The 25,848-nt window shown below is 37.9% G+C and overlaps 1 protein-coding gene across 1 annotated transcript in view; it reads left to right on the top strand.

Moving 5' to 3' along the window:
- Positions 1-20,510, top strand: part of TAF2 (TATA-box binding protein associated factor 2) — a 55,445-nt gene extending 34,935 nt beyond the window's left edge. The window contains exons 21-26 of the mRNA XM_082755398.1: positions 2,712-2,781; positions 4,159-4,268; positions 6,568-6,797; positions 9,459-9,611; positions 10,038-10,143; positions 19,337-20,510. Of these exons, the coding sequence (XP_082611524.1) occupies positions 2,712-2,781; positions 4,159-4,268; positions 6,568-6,797; positions 9,459-9,611; positions 10,038-10,143; positions 19,337-19,602 (935 nt within the window). The 3' untranslated portion in view covers positions 19,603-20,510. The remainder of the gene's footprint in view (positions 1-2,711; positions 2,782-4,158; positions 4,269-6,567; positions 6,798-9,458; positions 9,612-10,037; positions 10,144-19,336) is intronic.
- The last annotated feature ends 5,338 nt before the right edge of the window (positions 20,511-25,848 follow it).

Genomic DNA, 25,848 nt, shown 5'->3' with positions numbered 1-25,848 from the left:
AAGTGTTAGTATTGCAAAGTAATATGTTACATCTTTAAAAAAGACCTCCTCAGATGAGTTGCTGTGTAAGCAAGGTAGGGTATGTTGCTCAAAATGCTCTATAGATACAGGAAGGGAAAACTTGAGTGGTAAAAAGTAGAAGAAAGATTACTTGAAGAAATCAGTGATTGAGCTACATATATATTATGATTGAGCTCTCTGTCAGGTCTGGAAGTGATGGGTTAGAGTATTACTGTACCGAGCTGCCTTGCCAACAGCTTTTTCTCTGACAAGGGAGTATCAGACACAAATATGTATCTGCTGTAAAGTCAACACAACTCACAACTCAGCCTCCCATGTTATTTAGCCATCCGTGTCACTTCTCAAATACAGCCTTCCAGCACTTAACACACCAGCTCCTGTTCCTGCTGTAAGACTGGTGGCTTATGTTGTAGGGGTAAATCTGAAAGCTCAGTGTGCTAACTTCAGCTAACCATATAGAAGTCAGAAGTGCTTGTCTTGCAGGGCCCTAAGTCTCTGGCTTTGGAAGAAGAAATGATTGGTCATCTGTTGCCAAGAGGTCTGATTCTCCTTGTTCCTGGTTACCTGGTTTCCAGTTCATATTGGATGTAAAACAGCAGCTATCAAATGCCTGATGCTTGTGCCAATGCTGGCTTTTTAACAGTTCTTGTAAAGGAAGCTGACTGCTTTTTGTTATTTCCATAAAAAGGAAAGTCTGTGTTTTCTGGGGCAGTGTGGAACTCCCATGTTTTTCTATCAACTCTCAGGGCAGGAATAGTGCTGCCTTTTTTTAAGTTACTTTAAAAGAAATCATTTCACCGTGGAACAGAATAAGTTGTTTTCTTTGCTGTTAATAGTAGGCTTTTTTTGAGACACTCTAACTCTAAAATGCTTGAGGCAGCATATAAGGACTTGGACAGTTGATCTAAACTGGCTTGAAGTGAAGAGGAATTATCAACTTTTTAAAGGTAGCTTTTGGTAGTTATGTCTGCTAGATGTTGTGTATACAACAAAGCAGTTGCATATTTGAGGAGATAAAAACAAACTTGTAAGTATCCCGACCTACCTAATTGCATGAATGAAAATTCAGTCTTAGAGATGCTCTGTTGTAACTGAGAGCTGAATACAATCTCTTGTAATTTGAAAAAATGTCAAGAGGATTTTTACTTCAAAAAACAATCACTTTTATGGCTAGCAGAAATATGAAGACCTACACATCATTCTTCAGGCTAGTAAGATCTATTCTGCTAAAGGTCAGGGTTAATTTGTCATTGTTCCCCAAAATGTCACGTTGCTATACAAATTTGAAGAGATGATAAAAAGCATTAGTAGCAAAGCTTTGGAAGTCCTGCAGGGCTGCTTTACTCTACCAGGTAAATGGCAGGGAAGAATTACTTTATTTCAAGCACAAATAAGGTTAGGAAACAACAAAAAACTTATTTAACCACAAAAATATGATGTTTTTTGGTTCTGTTATCCAGTACTATCAGCCTAAAGGATTCATCTCCCAATTTGCTCATTCTCTAATCACAAACCATTTTAAAATCCATTTTGTTAGCAGTTAAAATTATTTAATCTTGCTTACTATTATGATTTAATTTATTCACACATGCATAACTATGCAGCAAAAACTCAGAACAATATTATTTTTCTTCCATACAAAACAACTTCGTTATGCACTGTTCTCTCTGCCTTCTGTCTGAAGCAAGGTAGCTGCCAGGAAAGGCGCTGTGCACAGAGCATAGGCAGTCACTGATACCTTGAAAGCATGTCCTAGGCAGAACTTTTTAAAGATTTCTCAGATTTTTAAGGCAAATCTGTAATTGTTCTGGTCTATGCAGGTACAAATTTGCTCTGGCATCATTCCGATTTGACCTATGCTGTGTACCTGTGGTCTGAATGGGGCAGAACGTGAGCTAGTGAGCCCCTTTTAGAGGCAGAGGATGTCAGCCTGGTGCAGTGCCTCACCATGTAACCATTTCTGATGTGGCTGGATTGCAGGAAGTGCAGAGCTAATTTTCAATCTGCCTGCAAAAACCTATGTTCAACAAAACAGACTGTTTAAATTTTCAACTAATTAGATGATTTTGTCCTTGCGTCAAGCAGCATTTTCTAGAAGCATGTGCTGATAAGACTCAAAATATATTTTAATTACAAAGTATACTGACTTAAAAAAAAAAAAAAAAAAAAAAAAAAAAAAAAAAACAACAACAACTAAGGAAGACTACTGAGATGAGTACGCTTACAGTTTTGTGCAAGACCACTGGTCTTCCTCTTTCTGTTTTATAGTTAATGGTCTGTCACTCATTCTTGTGTAAAAGAACTGTCTATTCTCAATTCCCTATGAAAAATGTAATATAGATTCTTGAAGGGGGGTTATTTGGATGCATTGATACCGTGTGCTTCCTAAAACAAAGCAGGTAATTTTCTCAGTGACTTTTGTAGTCAGTGCTCATAGGCAAGCTATGTGCTAATAATCATGTTGGTAGTTACTGAACAACTCAGGCATGAAGTTCATGTTTCTATTTTGGTGTAAAGTAAAATAATGTGAACTTCCTTATGTTTTGAATTTGCACTATAATTAACGAAATTCCTCCTCAGTAGCAGTCATTCAAGCTCTTCATGTGCTAATTGAGGAAGCCGTGTTCATCTTGATCAACCTTTCCAGTTTGTGAATAATTATACCGGTTTTGTTATTTTATTCTTTGCAGTTGATAGGAGCTATGAAGAACTACAGTGGCTGCTCACAATGGTTCAGAATGATCCTGTACCCTACATAAGGTTAGTGAGCAAATAAAGAACCAGTTAGTTTTTACTGACTGCTACGTAAATTCTTGGCCTGGGCTTGGTAGAATCGATCAAATGCTTAGCTGATTAATACTTCTACACAACTGTTTTTCTCCTTGTTGCTCCTAAGTTGAAATGTGTTGTGATTTTTCAGCAGTTCACATCTCAAGAGTTAATATACTTGCTTCTTAATCTCCGTTATTTTTATGTTCTGCACCTTTAAATGTCTGAAGTTGGAGATCATTTCCTACTCACAAATGATGTATACAAGTCTCATGTTGAGTATGGCACAAACAGATTGTATGATATTTATTGAAGACAAAGGTTGAGACCTAACACACATGATACTTTGCCAGCAAAGAATGTAAAGCAATTGTTAGACTGTAGGTGGGGTGAAAGGATAATACATGAAAGTGCAGTGTAATTTCTAGTATTGCCTGCTTCAACTTTGTTTTCACCAGTGAGCGATCGGGTAAAAAAGCTCATAGTTGCAAGTTTGTCCTCTCTTTTTTTTTTTTTTTTTTTCCCGCCATTCTTTCTAATGAAAGTAGGTACAGTTAGAAGTCACCAAGGGAGGTGTAGCCTCATACTAGGTAGGAGGTATCATTTCATTTGAGTCTCTTTAAGGAAGAGTTTGTTTACATTTTGGATAAAGTGTTATATGTAAGCCTCTTCTGAAAAGAAGAAGAAAAAAGGAAAAGGTAATTTTCTTGTCCCAGATGTGTAAAACTACAAGGAGAAAGCTTTCTATACAAAGAAAATACTTACAATAAGCAATGGAACACACAATTATTCTCATTCATAAAATGTTTTCAAGTCCAAGTTTAAATAAAGAAAGTGGAAAAATGCATCTGCTTACAGCTCAATGCATAAATATTGTAAGCAAACATGGTAAGTGTGGAATTTTTATACACCAGTGTAACTTAAGAGGTGACAGTGTTCCTTTCCAGATGGATGTGCACGTCACTAGTTTTGTTCCTGTCATTTTATATCAGTCATAAACATGTTAAATTATTTTAAAATTCTTTGATGTCAGTTTGTAAGCTTATTTGCCAGGCTAGCTCTTTCTTTGTAATTACCAAGTCAGCGTGCAAAAAAGATTGCTGTTAAACCAAAGAGCATAATACAGCCTACAGTTTTGTATCTAACTGTTCAGAAATAAAAATCATTTCTAATAATACACACTACAAATAATCATTGTTGTGCTTTACTTTTTAATCTTTAAATTATATTACTGGTGGTGAATCTGTGTCTGTACATACTGTGTATTTGAAAAGTAGAGTTCTGTAAGAACATTGCAAATTGAGTAGACTTCTTATTCTTAGTCTACTCATTTGGATTTAATAAAAAAATATATCGTTTATTTTTTAGGCATAAGATTCTGGATATGCTGACTAAGAATCCGCCTTTTACCAAGAACATGGAGTCCCCTTTATGTAATGAAGCTTTGGTAGATCAGCTTTGGAAACTGATGAATTCAGGTTGGTTTTTATGTTTTCTATATTGTAGGATTGCTAGGACTTGAAAACTCAGTCTCTGAAGTTCTCTTTCAAATATCTACTGAACTTGCCTAGTGATGTACTAGTGGACTCCTTGTTTTTTGTTATTACTTCCTTTACTCCTGTAGTGTGCTTTGATACACTTTGGCATAAAATCCTTCTTTGACTCAGCTGTTCACATCAGACATTTTCCCAAATGATACTGTATGTTACCTTTTCCTTTACAGTTTGCTCTACATTAGGCAGTCTCTCTTTGTCCTCTTTTATCCAACTCTGAGAATATGAGAGGATAACATTTGTGTAGACAAACTTCTAAAACTCTCCAGTAAATTATTTTAAACCTAAGGCTTAATTTGCCTTGTATGATTAAGAAAGATCCTAATGAGAGGAGGGTTTGCATCTTTACCATTGACCTGTTTTTCATTACTGAAGCAGTTTTATCCAGTCCTAACAAACTGCCCTTTAACATCTGGCACATTTCTGCAGATTACATGTAAACGTTTATATAGGTTTTTTAGGTCATTGAAAGCTGTCTGTTTTCTGTGTATCATTATTTTTAGTGTTTGAAAGTTTACAGCAACACTCCAGGGGCTGAAGCTGGGAGACTACTAGTAGTTCAGTTTTGCAGGATTTGCCAAGTGTCAGGCACAGAAAATAAACAATTTTGATGTTCCCATCAGAGAGTTTGTTTCTGCTTTTTCTTGAGAGAAGAGTGTGTGCAGTGTTACTCACAACCATTACTTCTTCTTGCAAGTAACAAATAGGGTATACATTCTTATTATGATTCATGGGGCTTTAAAGACTTAAATTTCTATGTATCAAGATGACATAATGTTTCAATTTATTTTCTGTAAGGCATAACCTTAGCATTCCAGGGTGCCCAGAAAGACATTTGTTAATGTGAGACAAGTTAGTAGCCAGGTTTAAAGCTGCATGATTCTAGAATCATGAGTTGCTTTCATTTCAAATAATCAAATAATAGAAAATACTCCGATATATTTTTTTTTTTTTTTCTTTTGTGTTACTCTACATTAAATAGATAATGCTTACAGTTTGCAGTGACTGCAGAGAAATCCAGCAACCAGTTGTATTTGAGCTTTTTTGCTGGAAAAGAGGAGAGATATTGAGTGAGAATTCATCATATTTTAAAAAGCTTTAGTTTAAAGCATTGAGTAAATTATTTATTAAAATGCTGTGATAGATTTGAAATTAATATTTGTGAACGTGTCATTCTCTGGAGAGTATTCTAGTGTTAGAGATGTCCAGATCACTTTCTTATATCATATCTTATATCACTTTCTCCCAGCTGTTCATGAAATTTATCAGAGTAGCTTGTAACTGGGTAAGTGTAGGTACATCTAAACTTAGACAAAATGCAATTTAGTCCCCTGAAACTTAGTACATACAGGGACAGATCTTAAAATTTTATTTTGTGCTGTCTTGCACGGCCCCATTAACATGGCAGTTGGCACATCTGTGTCTTGTTTACCAGATACAGCCCTATTCCTGCTGTGGAACAATATGTCCAATAAACTTGCAATCAGTCAAGAGCTGGGCCGAGTTAACATCAGAATCGCTATATTTGCAGCGTTGCACCAGATGTTAGATGTCTTGCTGTTGTGAATGGTGCCAAACACGCTTTGACTATTTGTGTATGAAGATACAAAAGCAATACAGAGTTTGTAGTGAAAAATAAAATCAACGAAGCGGTGCTTTTTGTGCTATGCGTCTACAGCTCGAATGCAAATTAAAGTATTTGAGTACCCAGTGAAGTACATGACACAGTAGTCAGTAGACATCAAAAAGCCCATTTATGCATCGCTGGTTTGTGCTGTCCATCAGGGTGGTTTCCAGAGGTTATAGATCTTAGTCATACTTAAGACTCCTACTGAATTACATAAAGTAAATAAGCAATTGTGACCAAATCCACTGATGTGGGAAGCCAGTTTGGTAAGAAAATGTTCTGTTTTACTTGTCCAATACTAAAACCTAAAGAGAAACTTTAAAAAATAAAAGCATTTTATTTTTTCTTATGTTATTATAACTCGTAGTTTTCCAGTTAAGTATTGTACAGTCTATAATTTAAAGCTTTTTAATTTAAAGCAGGATCTAGCAGGTGAGTTTGAGTAGATAAAAAGGAGGCTGGAGTAATGAGGGAAGTTGTCTTAGGCACAGCAGATATGTGTATACTTTGATGGATGCAGATTGGCTAAAACCATCTTTTTTGTGGAGTAGGGAAGATTGTACCTCTGTATTAACAGTAATCTCTTTGGGATTTTAGGAACTTCACATGACTGGAGATTACGATGCGGAGCGGTCGACCTCTATTTCACACTTTTTGGCCTCAGCAGACCTTCGTGCTTACCGTTACCAGAGCTTGGACTCGTTCTTAATCTGAAGGAAAAGAAGGCTGTGCTTAATCCAACGATTATCCCTGAATCAGTGGCAAATAATCAGGAACCTGTGAATAGTACTAACAATCATGGACAGTCAGTAGGATTTCAGAACACCGTAAGCACAACCCATCTGCGCACATCCCATTCAGCTGGCTTGGAGGCCTTGCATTGGTTACCTGTTTCATCTTGTATCGTGTTAGAGCTGCTCATGATTTATCTAAGCTGTGTTTCCACCTTGTTACTTTTATTCCTTCCACTTGAAAAGCTGACACATACATTCCACATACCTCTTCTGACTTTTTTTAAACCGTTTTGCATAGAAGTTTTTGACTTCTTTTTTTTTTTTTCCTACTCTTATCATTTGTATTCCTTACAAAACTTTATTTTTCCTGTATTTTTTATGAGACATGAAGTGCTTCACAGAAATGTTTGATGCTGTTAAGAAATTCTCTTTAATTAGACTAAGAACATTGCTTAAAGGCAAGATATGCCATTTTCCCAAACAAAACCTTTTATCAGTAATTCCATTACATCTTAAAATGCATAGATGAACTTCTGTAATCAACTTTGAGAAATGAAAGTTGAAAGTTCAATGTCTTCACTGAACACTTCCATCTGATTTCGTAGTACTATGCTCTGAAGGATTTGTAACAACTTCTGAAAAGTTGCATGTTCAGTTTGATATCTTCCAGGCTTCTGAGGCTTCAGCCCTAACACACAATCCATTGTGTAGTTAGAAAATGGATCTGACAAGCTATTCAAGTCATACATTTCTTCAGAATAGCTGCCACTGCTGCAGAACTAAGTCTTTTTGCTGGGCAAAGTTAATTATGAGGCAAAAAGCTCAACGTATATGGAAATAATAAGTTATTTCCTTAACAGATTGAAAAACTATTTAACTGAAACTGCTTAGGAGTATATCCCGAAAGAGGATGTGAACATGTGATTAGCATGTTTGAAAACTACTTGTTCCGCCCTTCTGAATGGGATTTTTTACTGTTACTATTTCAATCCCATAGATAACTTCTGAATTGCTTTTATTTCAGAGAGATACCGAGAGTGCAAATTATCACAGTACCTTGCAGGCTGTTACCAGTAGGGGGAGAAAATGATGGTGGAGTCATACCCGTAGAGCTACCCTACATATCCGCAGAACGTGTAGTAAATCCTTATTTGTTACACACAGACATCAGAATTAAATAACGGGAGACATTTTGTTGCCAGATTTTTAGGCTGCAATTCAGTGGACATCCAAAATTTCTTTAGCAGTCTGTCTTAATCAAAAATATCCTCTCAACTCTTCTTTTTCCTATACTGTCCTCTCCCTCTTGCTAGTACAGTTGTTGCTACATAATGAGTTGGATCAGGGGAGGATCTGGTTGAAAAATAGGATTTTATGAACAGATATTTCCTGCTGAATCAGTTTCCTAGTTAGTTCATCATGCAGTTATACGAATGCTTGTGGTGGCCCAGGACAGAAACTTGAGAAAGGGGAAGAGGCTGCTTCTGTTAGCAGCAGCGCTGCCTACGGCATTAGTATAAGCCTCGATGCACACTTCATCCTTTGTGTCTTCTCCTCGGCCTCATCTCCATTCTCCTACGACTTACTTTGCTTAGGTGATCTTTTTCACTGTAACACACCGAAAATTCAGGGAATCGAGTTTCCTCATAGAAAAACAAACCAGAAATACAAAACAAAGGCACTCTCTTGCATCAGCCAAAGCTTAAATCAAAAGCGTTTCACAGCAGCAGTGTGTTGGGTTAAATAATAAGGATTAAAAGAGGGAAATGCATATTTGAGGTTAAAAGAAGAATAAACAGGTGATAGAATGCATCAGGCTAACTAGATTCTTTAAAGCAGTATATTCTGAGAGCACAAGCGAGCTATAATCAGTCTAATAGACTGCTTTGATGCTGAACGTGCTAGGGATGGTGAGAGTCACACACTTTATAAAATTTCAGTTGCTCAGGGCAAGAATTTGTGGGGTTGGAATACCCTTTGTGTAATAGGGGAAGAGCAGTTGCAGTTGGGCATCATGTGCTCTTTAGAGACCATGATAAGGTTTTTATCTAGGTTTTAGTGCTTAATAATGGTTGCTGCTATGGGCACTTAATTTTCCATCTCTATTTTGCGTATTAGACTTGTTGGAACACCTGTCTCCTGTTTTAATGACTACTTGTGTAACTTACTAGACTCTCCTGCTATTTTTATATTCCTCTGATCCTGTTTGTGTTGTTAATCTAAGCAGTAATGTACAAAACAGTTTAACTCTCTTATAAATATTGCTGTGATATCAAAAATAATACCAGGCTATAATCGCTCATTCTGACTTGTATTCAACAAAGAAAGCATTGGCATTTAAAGCTAATTAAAAGAAGATTTAGCTAAATCCCATGCATAGATCAGAGGCTATCACAGTTTTTCAAGAGATTTGGAATGAGGAGAGTCTGAGAGGCACAGATTTATAGAAAGGCTATTCAGAGGCAGCAAATGTTGTTGCACACCAACAGTACCATGATTGTGAGAAGGGACAGAAAAGATGCCAATGCTAGATATGCAGAGGGAGCAGGAATAGAAGTAAAGAGAAACCATGTTTGTAGGAGAGGTTGGCACAAATCCATGCAGGGTTTTAGAAAATACTTCTTGCCAGAACTACAGGGAAAACTTTGTTCAAATCACCCACTTACTCAGAAGTGTTTTCAGCTATCAGGGCTCTTTTAGGCTGAAACATGGCTCTTGCTATCTTCTAATTTTGATCTTTTAATGCTGCTTCAGGAGGATGATCATCTTATTAAGGAAACAGCATCCAGCATTTCTGGTCATCAGCAGGGGGTGAAGAGGAAGGCTGATATGCCACTCGGGTCTCCATTGGAGCCAGGGCAAATACTAGAGAAGAATGAAGACAGTAAAGTCAAACTCAGAATCAGAGTAAGAAATGGAAATTCAACTTGCACAATATGCAGAGTATTCGGAATAACAGCAATGGCTTCTGCTGACTTTCCTTAAAGCTGTGTTCAAACAAAAGACATGTTGTGTATGTGTGTACAGTAGTTGTTACGCTTACTTTGGCAAAATCATTTCCCATCAGATTCTTTATTGGCTGGCAGGAACTGAAGTTGACAGTTAATGTTCTTGTTCACACAGCTTCACGGTAAATTAGAAGGGTAGACATTGACGCCTTTTAATTTCATTGAATTTTTATTCCTTAGCAGTGGTAGATATCACTTCTTTCCCTCTCACCCCCAGTTTACTTCAAAAAAAAAAAAAAAAAAAAAAAAAAAAAAAAATTTATGAAGTGATGTTCCTAAGAATTAATTATTAGCATCTGCTTATTTTTTTTTCCTGATACCATAGTTCTCAAACTCTCAAGAAGAGGAGGAGATTGATATGGACACGGTTCATGACAGTCAGGCCTTTATTTACCATCATTTGAATATGTTGGAGAGACCGTCAACACCAGGTATGAATAAATTTATTGGCAAATGATAATAGGAATTTTTCGACTGTTTTGGTTGTTGGTAAGAGTTAAATGTGAGCTGAATTCAAGGAAATACGTAAAGGGTGCACAAGAACATTCTTTAGCTTTCAGTGTATTTATAGGTAATTATGTACATGTGTGTTTTCATGCATATCTAAGTCAGGTAAGTATTTGTCAGGCTTATAACAATGAAAAGCTAAGGAATTAATAAAATAAAAAAGTGAAACAGAACCTCAAATGCTTGGGTGAAATTTATTTTGCAGAAGGTATGATTTTTAAGAAGAATGATTTTGAGGATTATCTTAAAAAAAAAAAAAAAAAAAAAAAAACAAGACATCAGGTAAAAAAATCTTATGACTTGTAGCTTAACATCAGTAGTTTGAAAGAAATTTGCAAGCCTCAAAGATACTTAGAAGGGCTCTTTAAAGCTGAAAATACAGTTTCATTTCTGAACCTTGTTGTTATTCCTACCTCTCTTTGTCATAAAATATTTGACAAAATTACTGCTCAAAAAATAATGTTTCTTAGAAACCTTAAGGCAGACCTTTATAAATTAAATTAATTTAATATTTATGTATTGTGTATATAAGCAATTTAATTAAACCTTCATTAATGAACTTCCACCTTGTTTTCTTACCTGTCCCAGCAAAGAAATGTAGTAGTTAGTCTTGGTTTCTGAAAACCTTTTGACTATGTTTTTAACTTTAGTTCCCAGATGTACTGGATGTAAGCTGAGGTAGTGTGACCGTGGAACAAACCTTTTGCAACATCTTGGGTGCACACCAAAAATGAGGTGTTAAGATTTTCAGATTGCAGTCCCCGCAGGGTGTAAAAGCTAAGTGTTTGGCCCCAGAAGTTGGATTCAGGGTACTCTACCCTCTCGCTTGTTTTTCTGTTTTTATCCAGTGGTTGCCTAATGTCCAACACAAAAAACCTTAACAGCAGGATCTGGAACATCGGTTTCCTAGGGTCTGAGCACTAGGTCCTTAGCTATGCTGACAAGTGACCTCATCTGCTTTCCCTGTGACCTGAGTGTTCCTGGCAGTTCGTGGCCCCGTTGAAGAGGAGGGCTGGTGGTGGTTCTGCTCCGAGTATCCTGCTGAGCCTGGTGCCTAGGGTGCTGGCCAGGGATGTGGAAGCTGTAGGTTCATACTCCCATAGGGCCTAGAACTTCGATTTTACTTCCTTGGCAGATGCTCTAGCCGCTAAGGTTTGTTTTTTCTGAATAAAAGGTAACTGCTGTCATTGCTCAGCTAACAAATTAAGTTCATATGGGGACACAAAACACAGGGAGGTCTGCTATCTGGATTCCAGATGGCCTTTAGTTGATATGTGCCTGTCCAGCCAGCTCCACCAGGATGGATTTGCTGTTAGGTATGGAGAATAGGAAAACTCACAACTTTTTCCCTAAATCATAGCCATCCCAGCAGATTAAAGGAGAAGGGGGCAAATGGGTTGCTCTCAAGAATTTAGGAGCTTAATTTTACAGAACCTTTACTTTAAACCTCTCAGAGCTGCTTTGAATTTTGTCCTTGGTGTTACGGACAGCCGTCACATTTTCTGTTACGGCAAAGAATGACACATCCAGGGCATGCAAGTGTGAAGCTGATCCACTGAGGATTAGTATTTATAACTCTTACTTGATATTTTGCAACAAATTTCTTTACTAGACTTACACACTCTACGGGATATAAAGTCATAAGCAAAACTCAGCCAAATACGTCACAAATAGGACTTACGGGACCCTCTGTCAGCCAGCTCTGTGCTCGGGAATGCTCTGTGCTGTAATTCAGAATGGGTGAAGTCTGATCAGGAGGGGAGTAATGGCCAGTTGACTGCTGCATTTGTAGATCTACAGCAGACAGAAAAGCCACGAGTGTCACCGAAGTGCTGAGCCACCTTGTCACCTCTGCCGGTTAGGCCTTCAGGACACTGGAATTCATTCTCTTTCCTAGCTATCAAATGAGACAAATGTTGTTTTTTCCACAGAATTCATTTGAAGCAATAAGCCTTTGAAAAGTATTACTTTAAAACATTTCAGATTAATTTCATTTTCTTTGGTTTGTGCACTTAGAAGCAGTTCCACTTCAGATACTCCTTGCTTCTAAAATTTCACCTGTTTCTTATTCGTGGCATTTTTCTTAGAAGCAGAGATGTATGAATTTCAGGCTGAGTAAATAAAGGCAGTTCAGTGTTTAGGAAATAGCATACTCCTGAGGAAAAAATGTCAAACAGATGGAAGAAAATAAAAGCATACCTAAATAAGATAGAACACTTGTCTGCGAACAGTTTTACAGGGGGATCGCAGATACTGTTTCCTGAGGACCCTCGGATTGTTTGCAGACGTGACAGAGGATGGATGCACTTCAGTGAGTGATTATGGTGAAACAGATCGGTACAGGTTCTGAAATGTTCCCAGAATCTGGTTACTAAATCTGTGAGATCTTGTATCTGCCCCGATTCTGTGACTTTTACTTGGAAAGCAGCGAGCTCTTGGTCCATACTTAGTTTTCCTCTCACAGCTGTGGGTTATGTCCCCACATGTCACATGAAGTGTTAGGTCATCAGCCAAGCACAGCCTGTGAACCACAGCTGCAAGGAGGAAGTTCGTGTTGGCTCTAAGCGCTGCTCTATCTGCGTATTCTGTTTTTTACACTCCCTGTGCCCCTCTCCCTCCCGAATGCTAATTTGGATTTGTTCAAGTTGATACAACCCCTGTAAAGCCAGGAAAATATTGTTTTCCTTTAAAAGCATTTTCTCTGTGGGCTTCTGCTCATGGATATGAAAGGTTAGGGGTTGGACATGCTGCAAGGGTGGTTAAAAAAAGCCTTGCAGTACAAGTCTTTCAGGATCACAGGTTTCAGTACAGTTTACAGCACCTTTGTTCATATAGAAAATGGTTTTAATCCTACTAAAGCATCCTGCCTACGATAATAGAATTGTGGACTCTGATAGTTAGATGGGATTCGAAGTATTTTGCAAGAAGTTACTAAAACAAAACAGCATTCTTCAGGCAATTCACGATTGAAGTTGTTTTGATTATTGTCTATGTACCAGAACCATGCTAGCCACTTTTGAACCTCTAAAACTTTGTAAGGTCATGTTTCTAAAATGAAAACAGATTCTTATTTGCTACTAAGTCATCAAAAATAGTAGCAATATGCCCTACTCTGTCTTAAGATCAAAAGAATTTTAAGATTAGGTTTCATGTATGCAGTAGGTTTAACGTCTTATTGCAGGCTGTAAGGTGACTCATGCATTGTTGACTTCCGTGAAATTAGATTAAGATGATACAGTTCTTTATTTACTTTAGTATTTCACTCCTCTCGCAGCATTTCACTCATCTCCAAGTGCAGTGCTACTTGCAAATGCTGTGAGTACAGTAGTAAATAAGCGATGTTCTCTTCATGCGCTGGCAGCCCTTTTTCTGATTGCATTCAGCAGCAGCGTGGTTTGAGAACACATCCTGAGCATTCAGAGCTCAGATCAGAAAAACGCTTTGACCATTCTTTTAATTCATTCAGTGCTTTTACAGAATAATCACACTTGAAATTTCCACTCTCTTTACCATGTAAATATACGTAAAACTTTGAAGATGTAGGCCATAGTCATGCACATTGTTTGGATTGTGGTCTTTCTGTCTGAAGCTTCAGGAAATAATGGCTTAGGTGGATTTAATTTTTCCTGGAATGATTTGAATAGAGCAAATTTTGCTGTAAAGTATAGAGGGAAACTACTTCAGTGACAACCTGCTGTTGTAAGTATATAGTCTAAATGTAGGAGCCTGTGGTACACATCACCACGTGTCCAATAGAGTAGTTAATAGGAATTCAGTCTAACCAGTAGAAATATTTCAGTCCTCTGCAGCTCAGCTAAGTTATCCAAATTAGCTACATGTATACCTGTACCTCAAAATTCAACCACTGGTCAGTGGCTTCCTGTCAAAAAGAAGTTACTGAACATCAGACTTACAGACTTATTTACAAATAAGTAAATAAACTTTGCTTCTTGGATAAAAGGACAACGCTGACAATGATAGATTTTTGCTTTACTCTTCAGGGAGAAAAAAGCAGTTATAACTGTGTTGTTAGAATATCCTTTACTAACATGAATATTATCAAACACTTACATTTTAGCTAATAAAGTCAACGTAACTGCTTCCAGTCTGGTAACTTACCAGTTTTGAGGTTCTCTAGCTAATTTTGCCTCACTGAAACAACTGTGATTAATTTTGTGCTTCATAAGGAAGGGTGTTTTCAAGGGCTTTATCCTAAAACCCATGAAAGCAGCTTTAATACAAACAAGCCCTGTAAGATAAAGTGACAACATAAATGAGAATTGCATCAGTGTGTGGCTGCAGTGTGTCAGCTACATTATTTCATTAAAAAAACGTAATGTTGGAGCTGTGACTTTCTGAGAAAATAACTGGCCACTCTCAAACCCAGAAGATGGGTAAGGCTGCCAGCTAAATAAATACTCAAGTGAACTACCTAAGAGCTGTTAGAGGCACAAAGTATTCTGAATTTACTTACTGATAGAAATGTAGTTTTTCTCTTGTAAGTTTTCTAGGATGCTAGACTAAATATGGTAAAAATATCACCAGAGTTGAGCTATTTTTAAGGACAAATAGTTAAGCTGTTTTATTAAGGACAAATAACTTTTTTTTTTTTTTTTTTTTTTTAAGTCAAATGAGGAAATTAATAAAACAATTACCAGTTTCAAAAGTATTTTAGTTAAATCACTGGCTTGTCTTTATAATACTTCAGTAGAGTCTATAGTTTTGGTACATGCATAAGAAGGAATGATGTCTGCTTATAAATCCAATTAAAAATTCTGTGAAGTCAAATGAATCTGTAAATTTGAACTAGTTAATTTTTTTTTTTACCTTGGAACCAATTTAATCAGTCATGTTTAGCACAAGCTCAGATTTTTTTTTAGCTAAGTCAAACCTTCTCAATCTCAAACTCTTTAAGTTTTACAGTATGGCCACTAAAAGAACACTCGACTAGACAAAGTTGGTAACTTTTTTCAGAGATGCACGATTTGAAAATTCTGCTTCTTAAGACAAAATGACAAAACACTTACAGCCTGGAAGCTTGGGATATTTACACTCGGTGATTGCTGTGTGCCCTTCATTGATGATTCAAGGGATGCATAAACACAACATTAAATTAAAACACTGTGTGTCAGATGTTTCCAGGGCAATACTAAACAAGGAAAGTAGAAATGAGGAAAAACAAAATACTTGTCAAAACAGTTTTCAAGATCTTTTCAGCATTTTCAGTCTTAGCTCTTTAGAAAAAATACTTGCCAGAGCTGCAGCCCAACTGCTAGTCAAAGGGAGTGCGTGATTTTTCTCATTAGCAAGCTTTCTTTGGGTTCTGGGAGAGACTTATTAAGTGCTAGCATGCTCATGTTGATGTCACCTTCTTCCCAAAGGTGGTCAGTGTCAGGTTGTGGAACACCAGCCTGTCCTCAGCCAGAACACTGGACCCAGGGGCCTTACCCTTTGCTGTGATTTGTGAAGTTCTTTTTTTCCTCTGTGACATTTGAATAAATCAGGGTGTCAAGGGGGGTCATTTTTAACAAGTGTCAATTTGGAAAAGTCGTATTTAAGCCAGCGGTTTTAAATAGATTGTAAATGCAAAGAAACAGAGACTGTAAGTCTGTGGTGTCCCACCCTCTTCACAGAAATGCAGAAGTATAGGAGAGAACTTCTGGAAGATCTAAAGAAAGCTTGTTAGCATGTTAAAGTCTCAAGTTACATTTTACCAAACTGTACAGGTTCAATACAAAATAATCTAGCTAAAAAACTCTACATAACAATATTGTTCACTGTTTGTGCACCGATGATCCTTAAATTAAAAAACAGAAACAACAACAACAAAAAAAAACCTTGCTCTAACATAAGTGATGAACAGGATGTTGTAATTATCTGACTGCAATTTTTATTCATGACAGAAAACATCACTTAAAGCCTATCAAGATCTAAAACCCTTTCGTTCTAAAACTAAACCATGAGATGGGTGTTTTTATATTCTGTTCTCCCTCGTGGTATCTCCAGCATTTGTGTAGTTCCATGTGACAAGGTGTATACAAAGTTTATGGTCATTCCCCCAGGGGATAGTAATCCTGTCTGGTTTGAAGCAACTGCCCAGCCCAGCTTGCTGGAACACCGAGAAGCCAATAATTACATTGGAATATGCACAGCCAAAACAGAAGGAGATCCAAATGGACAGACACATGGATGTGCGTTTCCTTCCAAGAAATGCTACTAACCACTTCAGAAGTGAGCTCGTGGGCTTGCCCTCTCCTTATTGTGCCTTTCTATTATTTGAGAAACCCGGGTTCCCATCCCGCTGCCTGTGCCAGGAGGAAGTGGGCTCCCTGCAGGAAGAGGGAACGCTTTGTGCCTCCTTGCAGCGGTCTCCCCCCTGTTGACAGGAGAATGGTATTAATGCCCTTTAAAGCAACTCCTCCTCAGCTTTGTTTTCCTACTTTGGCAGGTTCCTAGCATGGGCTTTGAATAGATATTTAATTTAAAAGAAATCAAAAAAAAAAAAAGTGTTCTGCAAGTTTAAAGGTAGTGTCATTACAGAGTGAGTTTGACAGGTACACATCTGTGAAATGTTTTTTTTTGAGCTTTTTACAGGTCTTTTTACAGGTCTCTCCATTTTACAGAGTTCAGTAGTCTGCATACATCCATTCTGCATACACCCATACATCTGGGGCTGATGAATTTGATTCCTGATTTCAAAGCACTCTTTAATAAAAAAAAGGAGGAGGATGTTTTCTGGGTAGCTCATGTTTTTCAATTAAAAAAAAAAAAAAAGGCAAGCACAACAGATTTTGGTCCTTAGTGATCTCTGAAGAAAATGTATGTTTACTAACTACTGGCTCAGGAAAAGCAGATTTCTGTAACAACACTTTGTTACTGGCATTTGTACCGTATTACCAATGCTGATTGCTTCCTTCAGTGTCAGTAGCCCTCAAGTCACAGTTGGATCAGATTTCCCTCCTTTCTGAAGGATCTCCTGCCTTTTTCAGTTTCCAGGTGTTCATCACCACCTCTTCAGTCCCGTTGTCTTAAAGGGCTGTTGTATATTTGCTCACTCAAGATAATATTTTACGTAAGGGCTTTAAATACAGATTTTTTATAACCTAGCTGAAATAAGTTATGAAATGATAATGCAGGCTGTTTCTTAGCAGAGCTGGTAGTGCTATAAACAGCAGAAGGTTTGCACAAGTATGAGCACATGTCAGGAGGGTTTGTTTGCATCCTTGTGTCCACTGGCAGTTGGCACTAGAGCTGCTGCTGTATCAGAGGGACAGGGTTAGGTACAGGTAGGAGCTCGTTAACAGAAATATAATTAGAAATAATAGTTAAATTATGAAGCAAACTTTTTGCATCAGTACAGTATGTTTGCATTGTTGAGAATTGCTCCAGGTAGCAAGCAAAAAAGAGCTGTAATGCAGTTACTACAAGCAAGCAAAAAGCAGTTACTACAGCAAGCAAAAGTTTGAATTTGTGTGCATACCTCGTATCTGCCATAATACCCTTCAAAAAGTAAAGGCAGTGCAAGTTCTAGCAATAAATCGTTGCGTCAATAACATGCACTTACTGCATCATTCTTATGAATGCAAAATTACAGCTGTCTAAAAAATATTTCCATACAAGAGATTTAGGTCTATAGGAAACTTGTAACCTAGTCTGACCTCCATAACATGAGCAGAATTGTATATAAAAATAAACAAAATGTCAGTGATTATCCTTACAGCATAAAATCTGTCATATTTCTATTTTGAATTTTAAATGCTGCTCACAGATGTAGATTTTTTTCCACCTCTATTCAAAAAACACACAGCTGTACTGTGTAAAAACTTCCCCGTGTGTGTACTTGATTGAATCCATTCTTAATCTTTGGATAAAGCTAGGAAGATTGCATGGAAATCTTTCTCAATGCTTGCCATAATACAGTGAATTGGCTCTTCAGACTTCCAGGATTAAAGTATTACCACAGAAGAATCATTCTTGCTCTTAAAGTAAGATATTAAAAAAAAAAAAAAACACTGGAAAAAAAATGTGTTTGCAAATATACAGGGAAAAGGCAATTATAAAGTATATAACAATTACCTGTTATTGACCTGGGATGTTTTCTCTGAAAACTGGAGGGGACAAAAAGAAAAAAAAAATACTCAAGGGAAGAAAATCTACTTCTGTGAAAGTTTTAAAGGAGTAATATCCTTCAAAAGTCTGATGGTGCTTTCAGGCATACCGAGTAGTTAAAGCATGTACTTTCAATGTGAATGATTTGATTCAAATTCTACCTAAAGGAATTCAAGCCTTCCCACCCTCCAAGTGTTTCCCCTCATTAACTATATTATTCTTATATTATTTCGCCTTAGTTCCTACTCTTGAAGCTATTGCAGTTTGTGTGAAATAACGAAATACCAAATATTCTGAAGAGAGAATGAGGAAGTGGCTCAAAAAATGAGAAGCCAAGGATCAATTTTTTTTCTACTCCAGTTCAGATATTGAGTTTACTTAACATATAAGTAGTTCTAGTGTATTTGTGAAATACACACTAATAGAGTTGGTGTAATTGTCTTTGTTGGAATAATTGTTTAAGAACAAAAGTTCATATAATCTTTAAAATAGGTGAAAGTGATTGTAAGATGCAATTCTGAAATATCAATTAATTTATTTTGATGTTCAGTGTCAAAACTGTTCATATGTTCTTGCTGGGAGCTTTAGTTCCTGACTAAAAGTTCACACCCCAAAACTGCTCTTCAATGTATGTCAGCGTGTACTTTATGTGGTAGTTTTCATGAACAGTTAGATTTTAATTGCTCACGGTATTGTGACCTCCTTACTGTGTTTAAAATGTTATTTCTGGAAGCCAATGTAGCTTGCCATTGCTTAGCTCTTTGCAATTCCTAACGATCTGGGATATGTTTGTAGTTCTGAGGCAGGAAGGAGTTACCTCTACAGAGCTGTCAGTACTACAGGAGCATTAATGGCACGTTCAGAACCTTCTCTGAAAAAGCAGGAAACCAATGGCATCAGTATAGTAATGGACTCTGTTTGCACACTGAAATGATAAAGTAGGTCTAACAATTCAGAAAGTGCTGTAAGTTAAATATTTGTTAATCCTATTTTATTAATTTCTTTTAGGTAAAGAACAGTCTTCAGGAGAGGTGAACATGCACCCTGTCTCAGCAGCTCCACTCTCTGTGTTTAGTAAGGAATCAAACTCCTCCAAACATAGTGATCATCATCACCATCACCACCACGAGCACAAGAAAAAGAAGAAGAAACACAAGCATAAGCATAAGCATAAACATAAACATGACAATAAAGAAAAGGAAAAGGATCCCTTTGCTTTCTCCAACAGTCCAGCCAGTGCACGATCAATCCGCTCCCCGTCGCTTTCAGACTGATACCGGTGGCTTCTCTGGAGTTCAACTTGCAATATTCTCTGAATACTTAGAAGGATGTATATAACTATAGCTTCTATCTTTTTTTATGGAAGTAGGAATATGTGCGTTGCCTCAGCAATTCAGAAGCTCTGCCACCACCCTCGTTTGAAGCCTTCTATTTGCATATGCAGTTGTTGAAATAATCTGATTCAAAAAATATGTTTTATGATTCTGAGTCATTTTGTATTTCACTGTTCTCCACACCTCCCACTCTTTTTTCCATTTTAAACAAAGAAAACAGCCCTTTATGTAAGGGCCCCATGTCCACTGGCAACCCCCTGCACATCATGCTGACCATGTGTACTGCCAGAATCAATTATGTTTTAATCCTTTGAAGAATGTTATGAGGCAGAGTATGTTTTAAACAGAAGCCAATTGCCAGACCTTTGGTGAAGTGCTGTTTCCAGACTAGTATTGTATAACCAAGCATAGACCTCCTGAGAAGACAAGGTTTTTCTGTAGTCTTCAACTGAGTTGTTTCTTGCTTTAACCATTGCGATGTAACGCCACAATTTTAAGAACATTACACAGAACATTTGCCTTTTTCAGATACTAAAACACTTGAAAAAAAAGTCTGAGCTGCTTTTAAGCTGCAGGTATTTATTATGGACATGACCATTTGAATATAATGACGTTCTGCAATTATGTTTTTGTAATTTTAGCAAAATGCTTAATGCATGTTTTGTCCTGTAATCAGGCTTTTAAAAATCCAATAAAGTGTGCAAATTATTTTGACAAAGGCAGATTTTTTTTCTTCAAGCTCGACATTGGAATATGCTTTTGAAAGATGTCTTTGTTAAAATGAAAGAAATATTTTTGAAAGCTTAAGAATTAAAAGATTAAAGTATATATATTTCGTCCTGCTGACAGATGTTTTCTTGGAAGTATTCTATACTTCAGGGATTCACAAGATTCATGGATTCACAAGAACAACACGTTATTGGGTTAACCTAGGTCTGGGACTTTAAATGATGGATACATTCAGATCTCTTCAGCTGTGTTTTATGCAGTGTGCTATTCACACTCAGCAAATGTTTTATTTAAAAGCTACAAGTTTTTAGAAGTTCTGGTAATAGAGATAAATCATCTCTGCCTCTTTTTATGTGTGTTCTTTCTTTGTTTATAGAGGCAGGGGTTTTGCTTCCATGTACCAGTTGACTGCTGTTGTCCAGGGTTCATACCACATTTGGTTTCTACAAGATGGTTGGTTTGGGGTTAAGTATTTTCTCTAGAATTTCTCCCAAATTCCTGTGAGAGACTGATTCTCCTTTTAGGGCAAAAGAGAGAGCTCGACAGGGACCCGTGAAGATTTTTTTTTAAAGCCATATTCTGTTTCATGAAAGTTAATAAATGCTTTTATATTGTATACTTGCTGTTGAATCGTGTAGTTCTTGTAATAAGTTCTCTGTACAACTGTTGACAGATGCATTTTGTAATGCACATACACTGATTACTTAGACAAACACCGTATCCCTTTAGTACTGTGAGAATCATTTTGGTCATTGCTGTATTCAGAGCAGGCGTTGAAGTGTGTTGGGGCTGGATTCAGGCATGGTGAAGCTGGGCAGCATCACAACCTTTCTCCATGCATGATTTGGCCGTTTGCTACCCTGCAAGTAGCCCTTCACCTCTGGAGCAGCCCACCTTGGCGTCACTTGTGTCCTCCGTAGCCTGCCAAGGCTGCACACCCCTGCGATCTCAATGAAGTAAATGCAACAGGGAAAACACCAAGCATGGGTAAGACAAGGGACCAAGCCTGTTCTGGGCAGGCCAACAATGCACAGTTCAGCTTACCGCCTCCCCCCGGCCTGAGAGCTGTTATGTTAGCATCGTGAATTGTGAATCGCAGGGAGAGCTTCAGGAGGCCATAGGAATAGCTCAATGGAAATATTTTTAGATGTTTTTTTTCCCTTGGCTAAGGAGTGAGGTAACAGTGCCAAAGGTGTTTGTGGGAGACCTGGGCTAATAAGCAATGAAAGCTGGCATTGTTTGGCAGAGCGAAGGCAGATGCGTTTATGTTTTAGAAATGAGGTCATGGATAATTTAGGTTGATGTTTCTACTTTCGGAGGCATGGATTTACACTCCTATGCTGTGGGGCAATGTATTGTTTAGTGATACAGGCACAGAACTGAGACAGAGCTGCAGTAATTCTCGCGTCATTTATTTGGCTGAGGGATTCGAAGTGAATTATTTCATACGGTAAGGAAATGTGGTGAAGACACAGTTACCAGAAAATTAGAGGGGGAAAAAAATAAAGAGACTTTTTTCCAGTACGGTTTATGAGGTTATGTCATGCTGCTGGTTCAGCTTATCCATTGATGTGTTTGATGGGATACAAAATAGGTTTGAATTCAGGGTGTTGTGCTCGGTGGACAGGCGTGCTTGCCTGCTGGTAGGCACAGTTGGAGGTCAGGACAGTTCGGCAGGTGGCACAGGTCGCCCTGCACCAGCACATTAAAATGAATTCAGCAGGGGTGAATGTGAAATAGCGTGCAATTGGAGACTATTGCAAAAAAAACAAATCTTACCTGATGATTAACAGGATTTTATGTAAAACATGGCAATAATTATTCCATCAAGTGCCAATGATTTTGAGCAGCACTTTTGAAGAAACAGGTGGGCAAATTCCCCCAAACGGAACCAACAGGTAGCACTGTGTATAAGAAGAAAATAAAGGGAACTGAATAATGGTCTAGAGAATAAAATAAGTCTGAGGAAGGAACTCTCCTGTCTAATACCTAAAAGACTGCTTAAAAAAGAAGAAGAAAAAAATGTACCTGCTGTTCTTGGTATTTCCTCTGGGAAGGAAAGGATTAGCTTTATTTGTAAGAAAAGGAATTTTTGCAGAATGATGAAGTTAAGATGGAAAATAAACACACACCTCATGGTGAAGTGAAACTCTTCTTGTAGGCTTTTAAGACGTAAATTGGCAAGTATCTGTTGGGGATGTTTAGGGGATGCTTTGCCTTGCCACAGTGCAGGCCTTTGGATTAAGATACCTTGTTACAGTTTGTCTTGATGGTTTCTTACATCTCCCATTTTTCAGACAATGAAATTTTTAATGTGAATTCGTTTTTGTTCACTATAAGCATAATACACAAGTGTAAGGTAAAGATGTAACATGAAAATACCTATATGCTGTTTTAACATAGACTTTACATTTGCATTTGTGTTTTTTGTTTGGTTTTATTAGCATAACTATAAAATGTTCACAAAATGACTGCTGCATTTCTTAGATTTGTAGAAATGCTCAAATATCTGATTAGGATATAACTTCTGTCCTTGGTGTCTAAGTAAGCATTCATTTCAGCTCTGCTTGGTCTTGTCACTCTGTCCTGATGCTGTGGAGGAAGGACAGCAGTGTACAACTCTGAGCTGTTGGGTGAGCTGGCACTGCCTTTCCATCATAAATTGTGCCGTCCCATAATGTACTCAGCCTGACCTCAGGGCTTGTGTCAATGGTAGCAGCATATCCTTACACTGCCTAGCTTTTTAGGATATAAAAGCTATTTCATTTTACTTGATTTTGTATTCATAGAGATCTGATCATTTGTGTAAATTTTAATCTAAGGAAATTTAAGGCATGCCTATTTTAATTTCCTTAAGGCAGTTTATTCACAGAAAATTAAGATTTTTAACACAGTGTCAGTATTGCATAAGGGTCCTTAAAATATACAAGGTAAATATAAATGTTTTTGAATGAGATTTAATCACTTTATATATTTATAACTTACATTAATATAAATATGTTCGTAAAATATTTATGTATTTATTTCCTGATTTTATGATGTGAAATGGCAATAATAATATACAAGTGTTTTCATACGCATTAAGCCATAGCAGCTAATCCATAAAGTCTGTTATTCCATAATCATCTGATATCCTGAATGCAGTTTCGCTAAATGCATTTCTAAGGTTTTCTTTTATTGCTGTTTTATTTTGTGTGGATAAATGTGCAATGTTAGTGACCTTTGCTGATGCAGATGAGATGGGATTTCATTAGGACTTCGCATTTTACTGAAACATACTTAATCTCATATGGTGCTTAGGAAGAAAAAACAGTATTTTTGTGGTAAACATCATAAAATGGCAGCATGAAATTTAAGTGCACTTAGCAAGATTTTTTTTTTTCCCACTTCTAAGTAGAAGTGCAGCTGTGTGGGGTAGTTTGGGCTCGCTGCTGCGGGGAGCAGGGCTTCCTGCCCCAGCTCCTGGCCCCATAATCTCACCTTGGACTCGCTGGGCTCTTCAGTGGCTTGACTCTACTCACCTATGGACAAAATAAGGCTGATTTTGGCTGCATACGTAGCTCCTGGGGCTGAGGATGGAGAGGGGAGCGTGAAGAGCGAGCCAAACAAACCCCTCTTGGCACCGCTGCTCCCGGTTTGGCTCGGCTCCTTCCTGCAGCTCCACTCAGGGGAAACGAAACGAGGCTGGATTCGAGCGCTGACATCTGCTCCTCGCTGGGACTCCGAATTCTGCTGTGGCTAGGTTTTGGGGGGGGGGTTGAACCAGATTCATTTCGAAAGTTTTGGAACGGTGAAGTGAAATGAACTTCTGTGACTGGAGGTTATTTATTTTCTATGCTGGGTTAAAAATAAAAAAGGAACGGTCTCAAGAGTCAGGGTCAAGAGCAACTCCCTTCAAAAATGACTCCAGAGGGTGACTTCAGGTCAAGGCGATTTTTTTTTAATTATTATTTTTGTTCTGCCTTATTTTTATCCCCTGAATTGAATTGCAGAAGAGGTTTAATAAAGTATTTCATTCTGAAAATGTCCTTTTCGTTTCCTAAAGGTTCCTATTTCTTATAAATGTATAAAATGTATTTTGGAAAAAAATATATATTCGATAAATGAAAACATATCCCTCATATGTCCCCCAGAGAAAGTATGTCCCCAAGCTTGAGGGCACCACAGAATTGAAAGCGTGTTTCAAGACCCGATCAACTCTTCCCCTTTTTTTTTTAAAAAAAAAAAAACTTACTTCAGGAAAAACCCTCTTTTGGATGTTATCTGTTCCTCACCTTTCCAGGAAAAGGAGGGACGGTGACTCACGGCTTTGAGGCAGCGTGGAGCCGTGTGAGTGAGCCTCTGTTTGGGGCCATGCCGGGGCGGCCGTGCCAAGGCTGCCGGCCCAGCGGGACACCACAAGGTGCTCACCAGCTGCACTGCATCCAGAAGCACTTGGGGACCTTTTTTTACCGACTACCATAAGGTGCTGCTCAGCTTCTGGTTGCTTATTTTGCTAAATCTTCAAGCTTTTAACCGCATTAAGCTTTGGCACTGTCAACAGGCCTTTTGGTGGCTCCTCTCCCATCCAGGAGGCTAATGGAAGCCTGCGTGGGAAGGAGGTGTTTTTAGCAGTTTTGGAAATATTTGAGTACAGCTTTTCAAATTGGTACGGCAGCCATGAACCTTCATAACAGTGTGCTATTGTCTTGCTAGTTTTAGTTGTTTTATTCCTAATTTTTCTGTACAAAATAAAAATGGACACAGGGAAGAAGAAAGGGGAGGGGTGGAGATTGCTACCACAGTGAAGTGAGGCTTGGGGAGATCAAAGCTCTCGTGTCAGTTCGGTCGCTCACCTTCCTAATGCTGTTCCTACTGTTCTGAGGTATTTGGGGTTTGCCCATGGGGCTGCTGAAGGCTTCACTTGTTTCCCTTAATTTATTTATCTTCAGTTCTTCTTCCAATTTGTTGAGGTAGTGGACACCTGAGAGTTGTCCAAGCTTCAGGAGGAGCAGATCACTCAGACACCCACCAAAGCTGCTTTGGAATAGGATGATATCCTGGCATTGGAGTGCCCTGTTTCAGTTTTCCATCCTCTTTTTCCAGCTATGTGGCCAGCAGGCTACTAACAGCTTATTGTCCTTCTGGAGGATCAGGCAGAGATGATCCCCATCCCCTATGGTCAGTGCAAACATGCTTCTTGTCTTCCTGCATTTGGAGCAGTGTGTGTAGAAAAAGTTTCTGTCTCAAAAGCTTTTATCAAAGGACACGATCATTTTAGAATGCTGGGATTCATGTGTTTGTTATTGAGCACTTGACTGGTTTCAAAATACTGAGCACTTTCCATTGTTTTAATAGTCAGATTTTTAAAAACATAAATTTGTTTTTACAGCATGGAAAAACTTCCATGTGCTTAATAAAGCACTCAGTGCTTACAATACAGGATAAGACAGAGGAAGAGAGAGAACAAAGCTTTTT

The sequence above is a fragment of the Aythya marila genome (assembly GCF_965140915.1).
Source record: "Aythya marila genome assembly, chromosome: 2".
NCBI classification, from domain to species: Eukaryota; Metazoa; Chordata; class Aves; order Anseriformes; family Anatidae; genus Aythya; species Aythya marila.
This window is presented reverse-complemented; position numbering and strand designations above follow the sequence as displayed.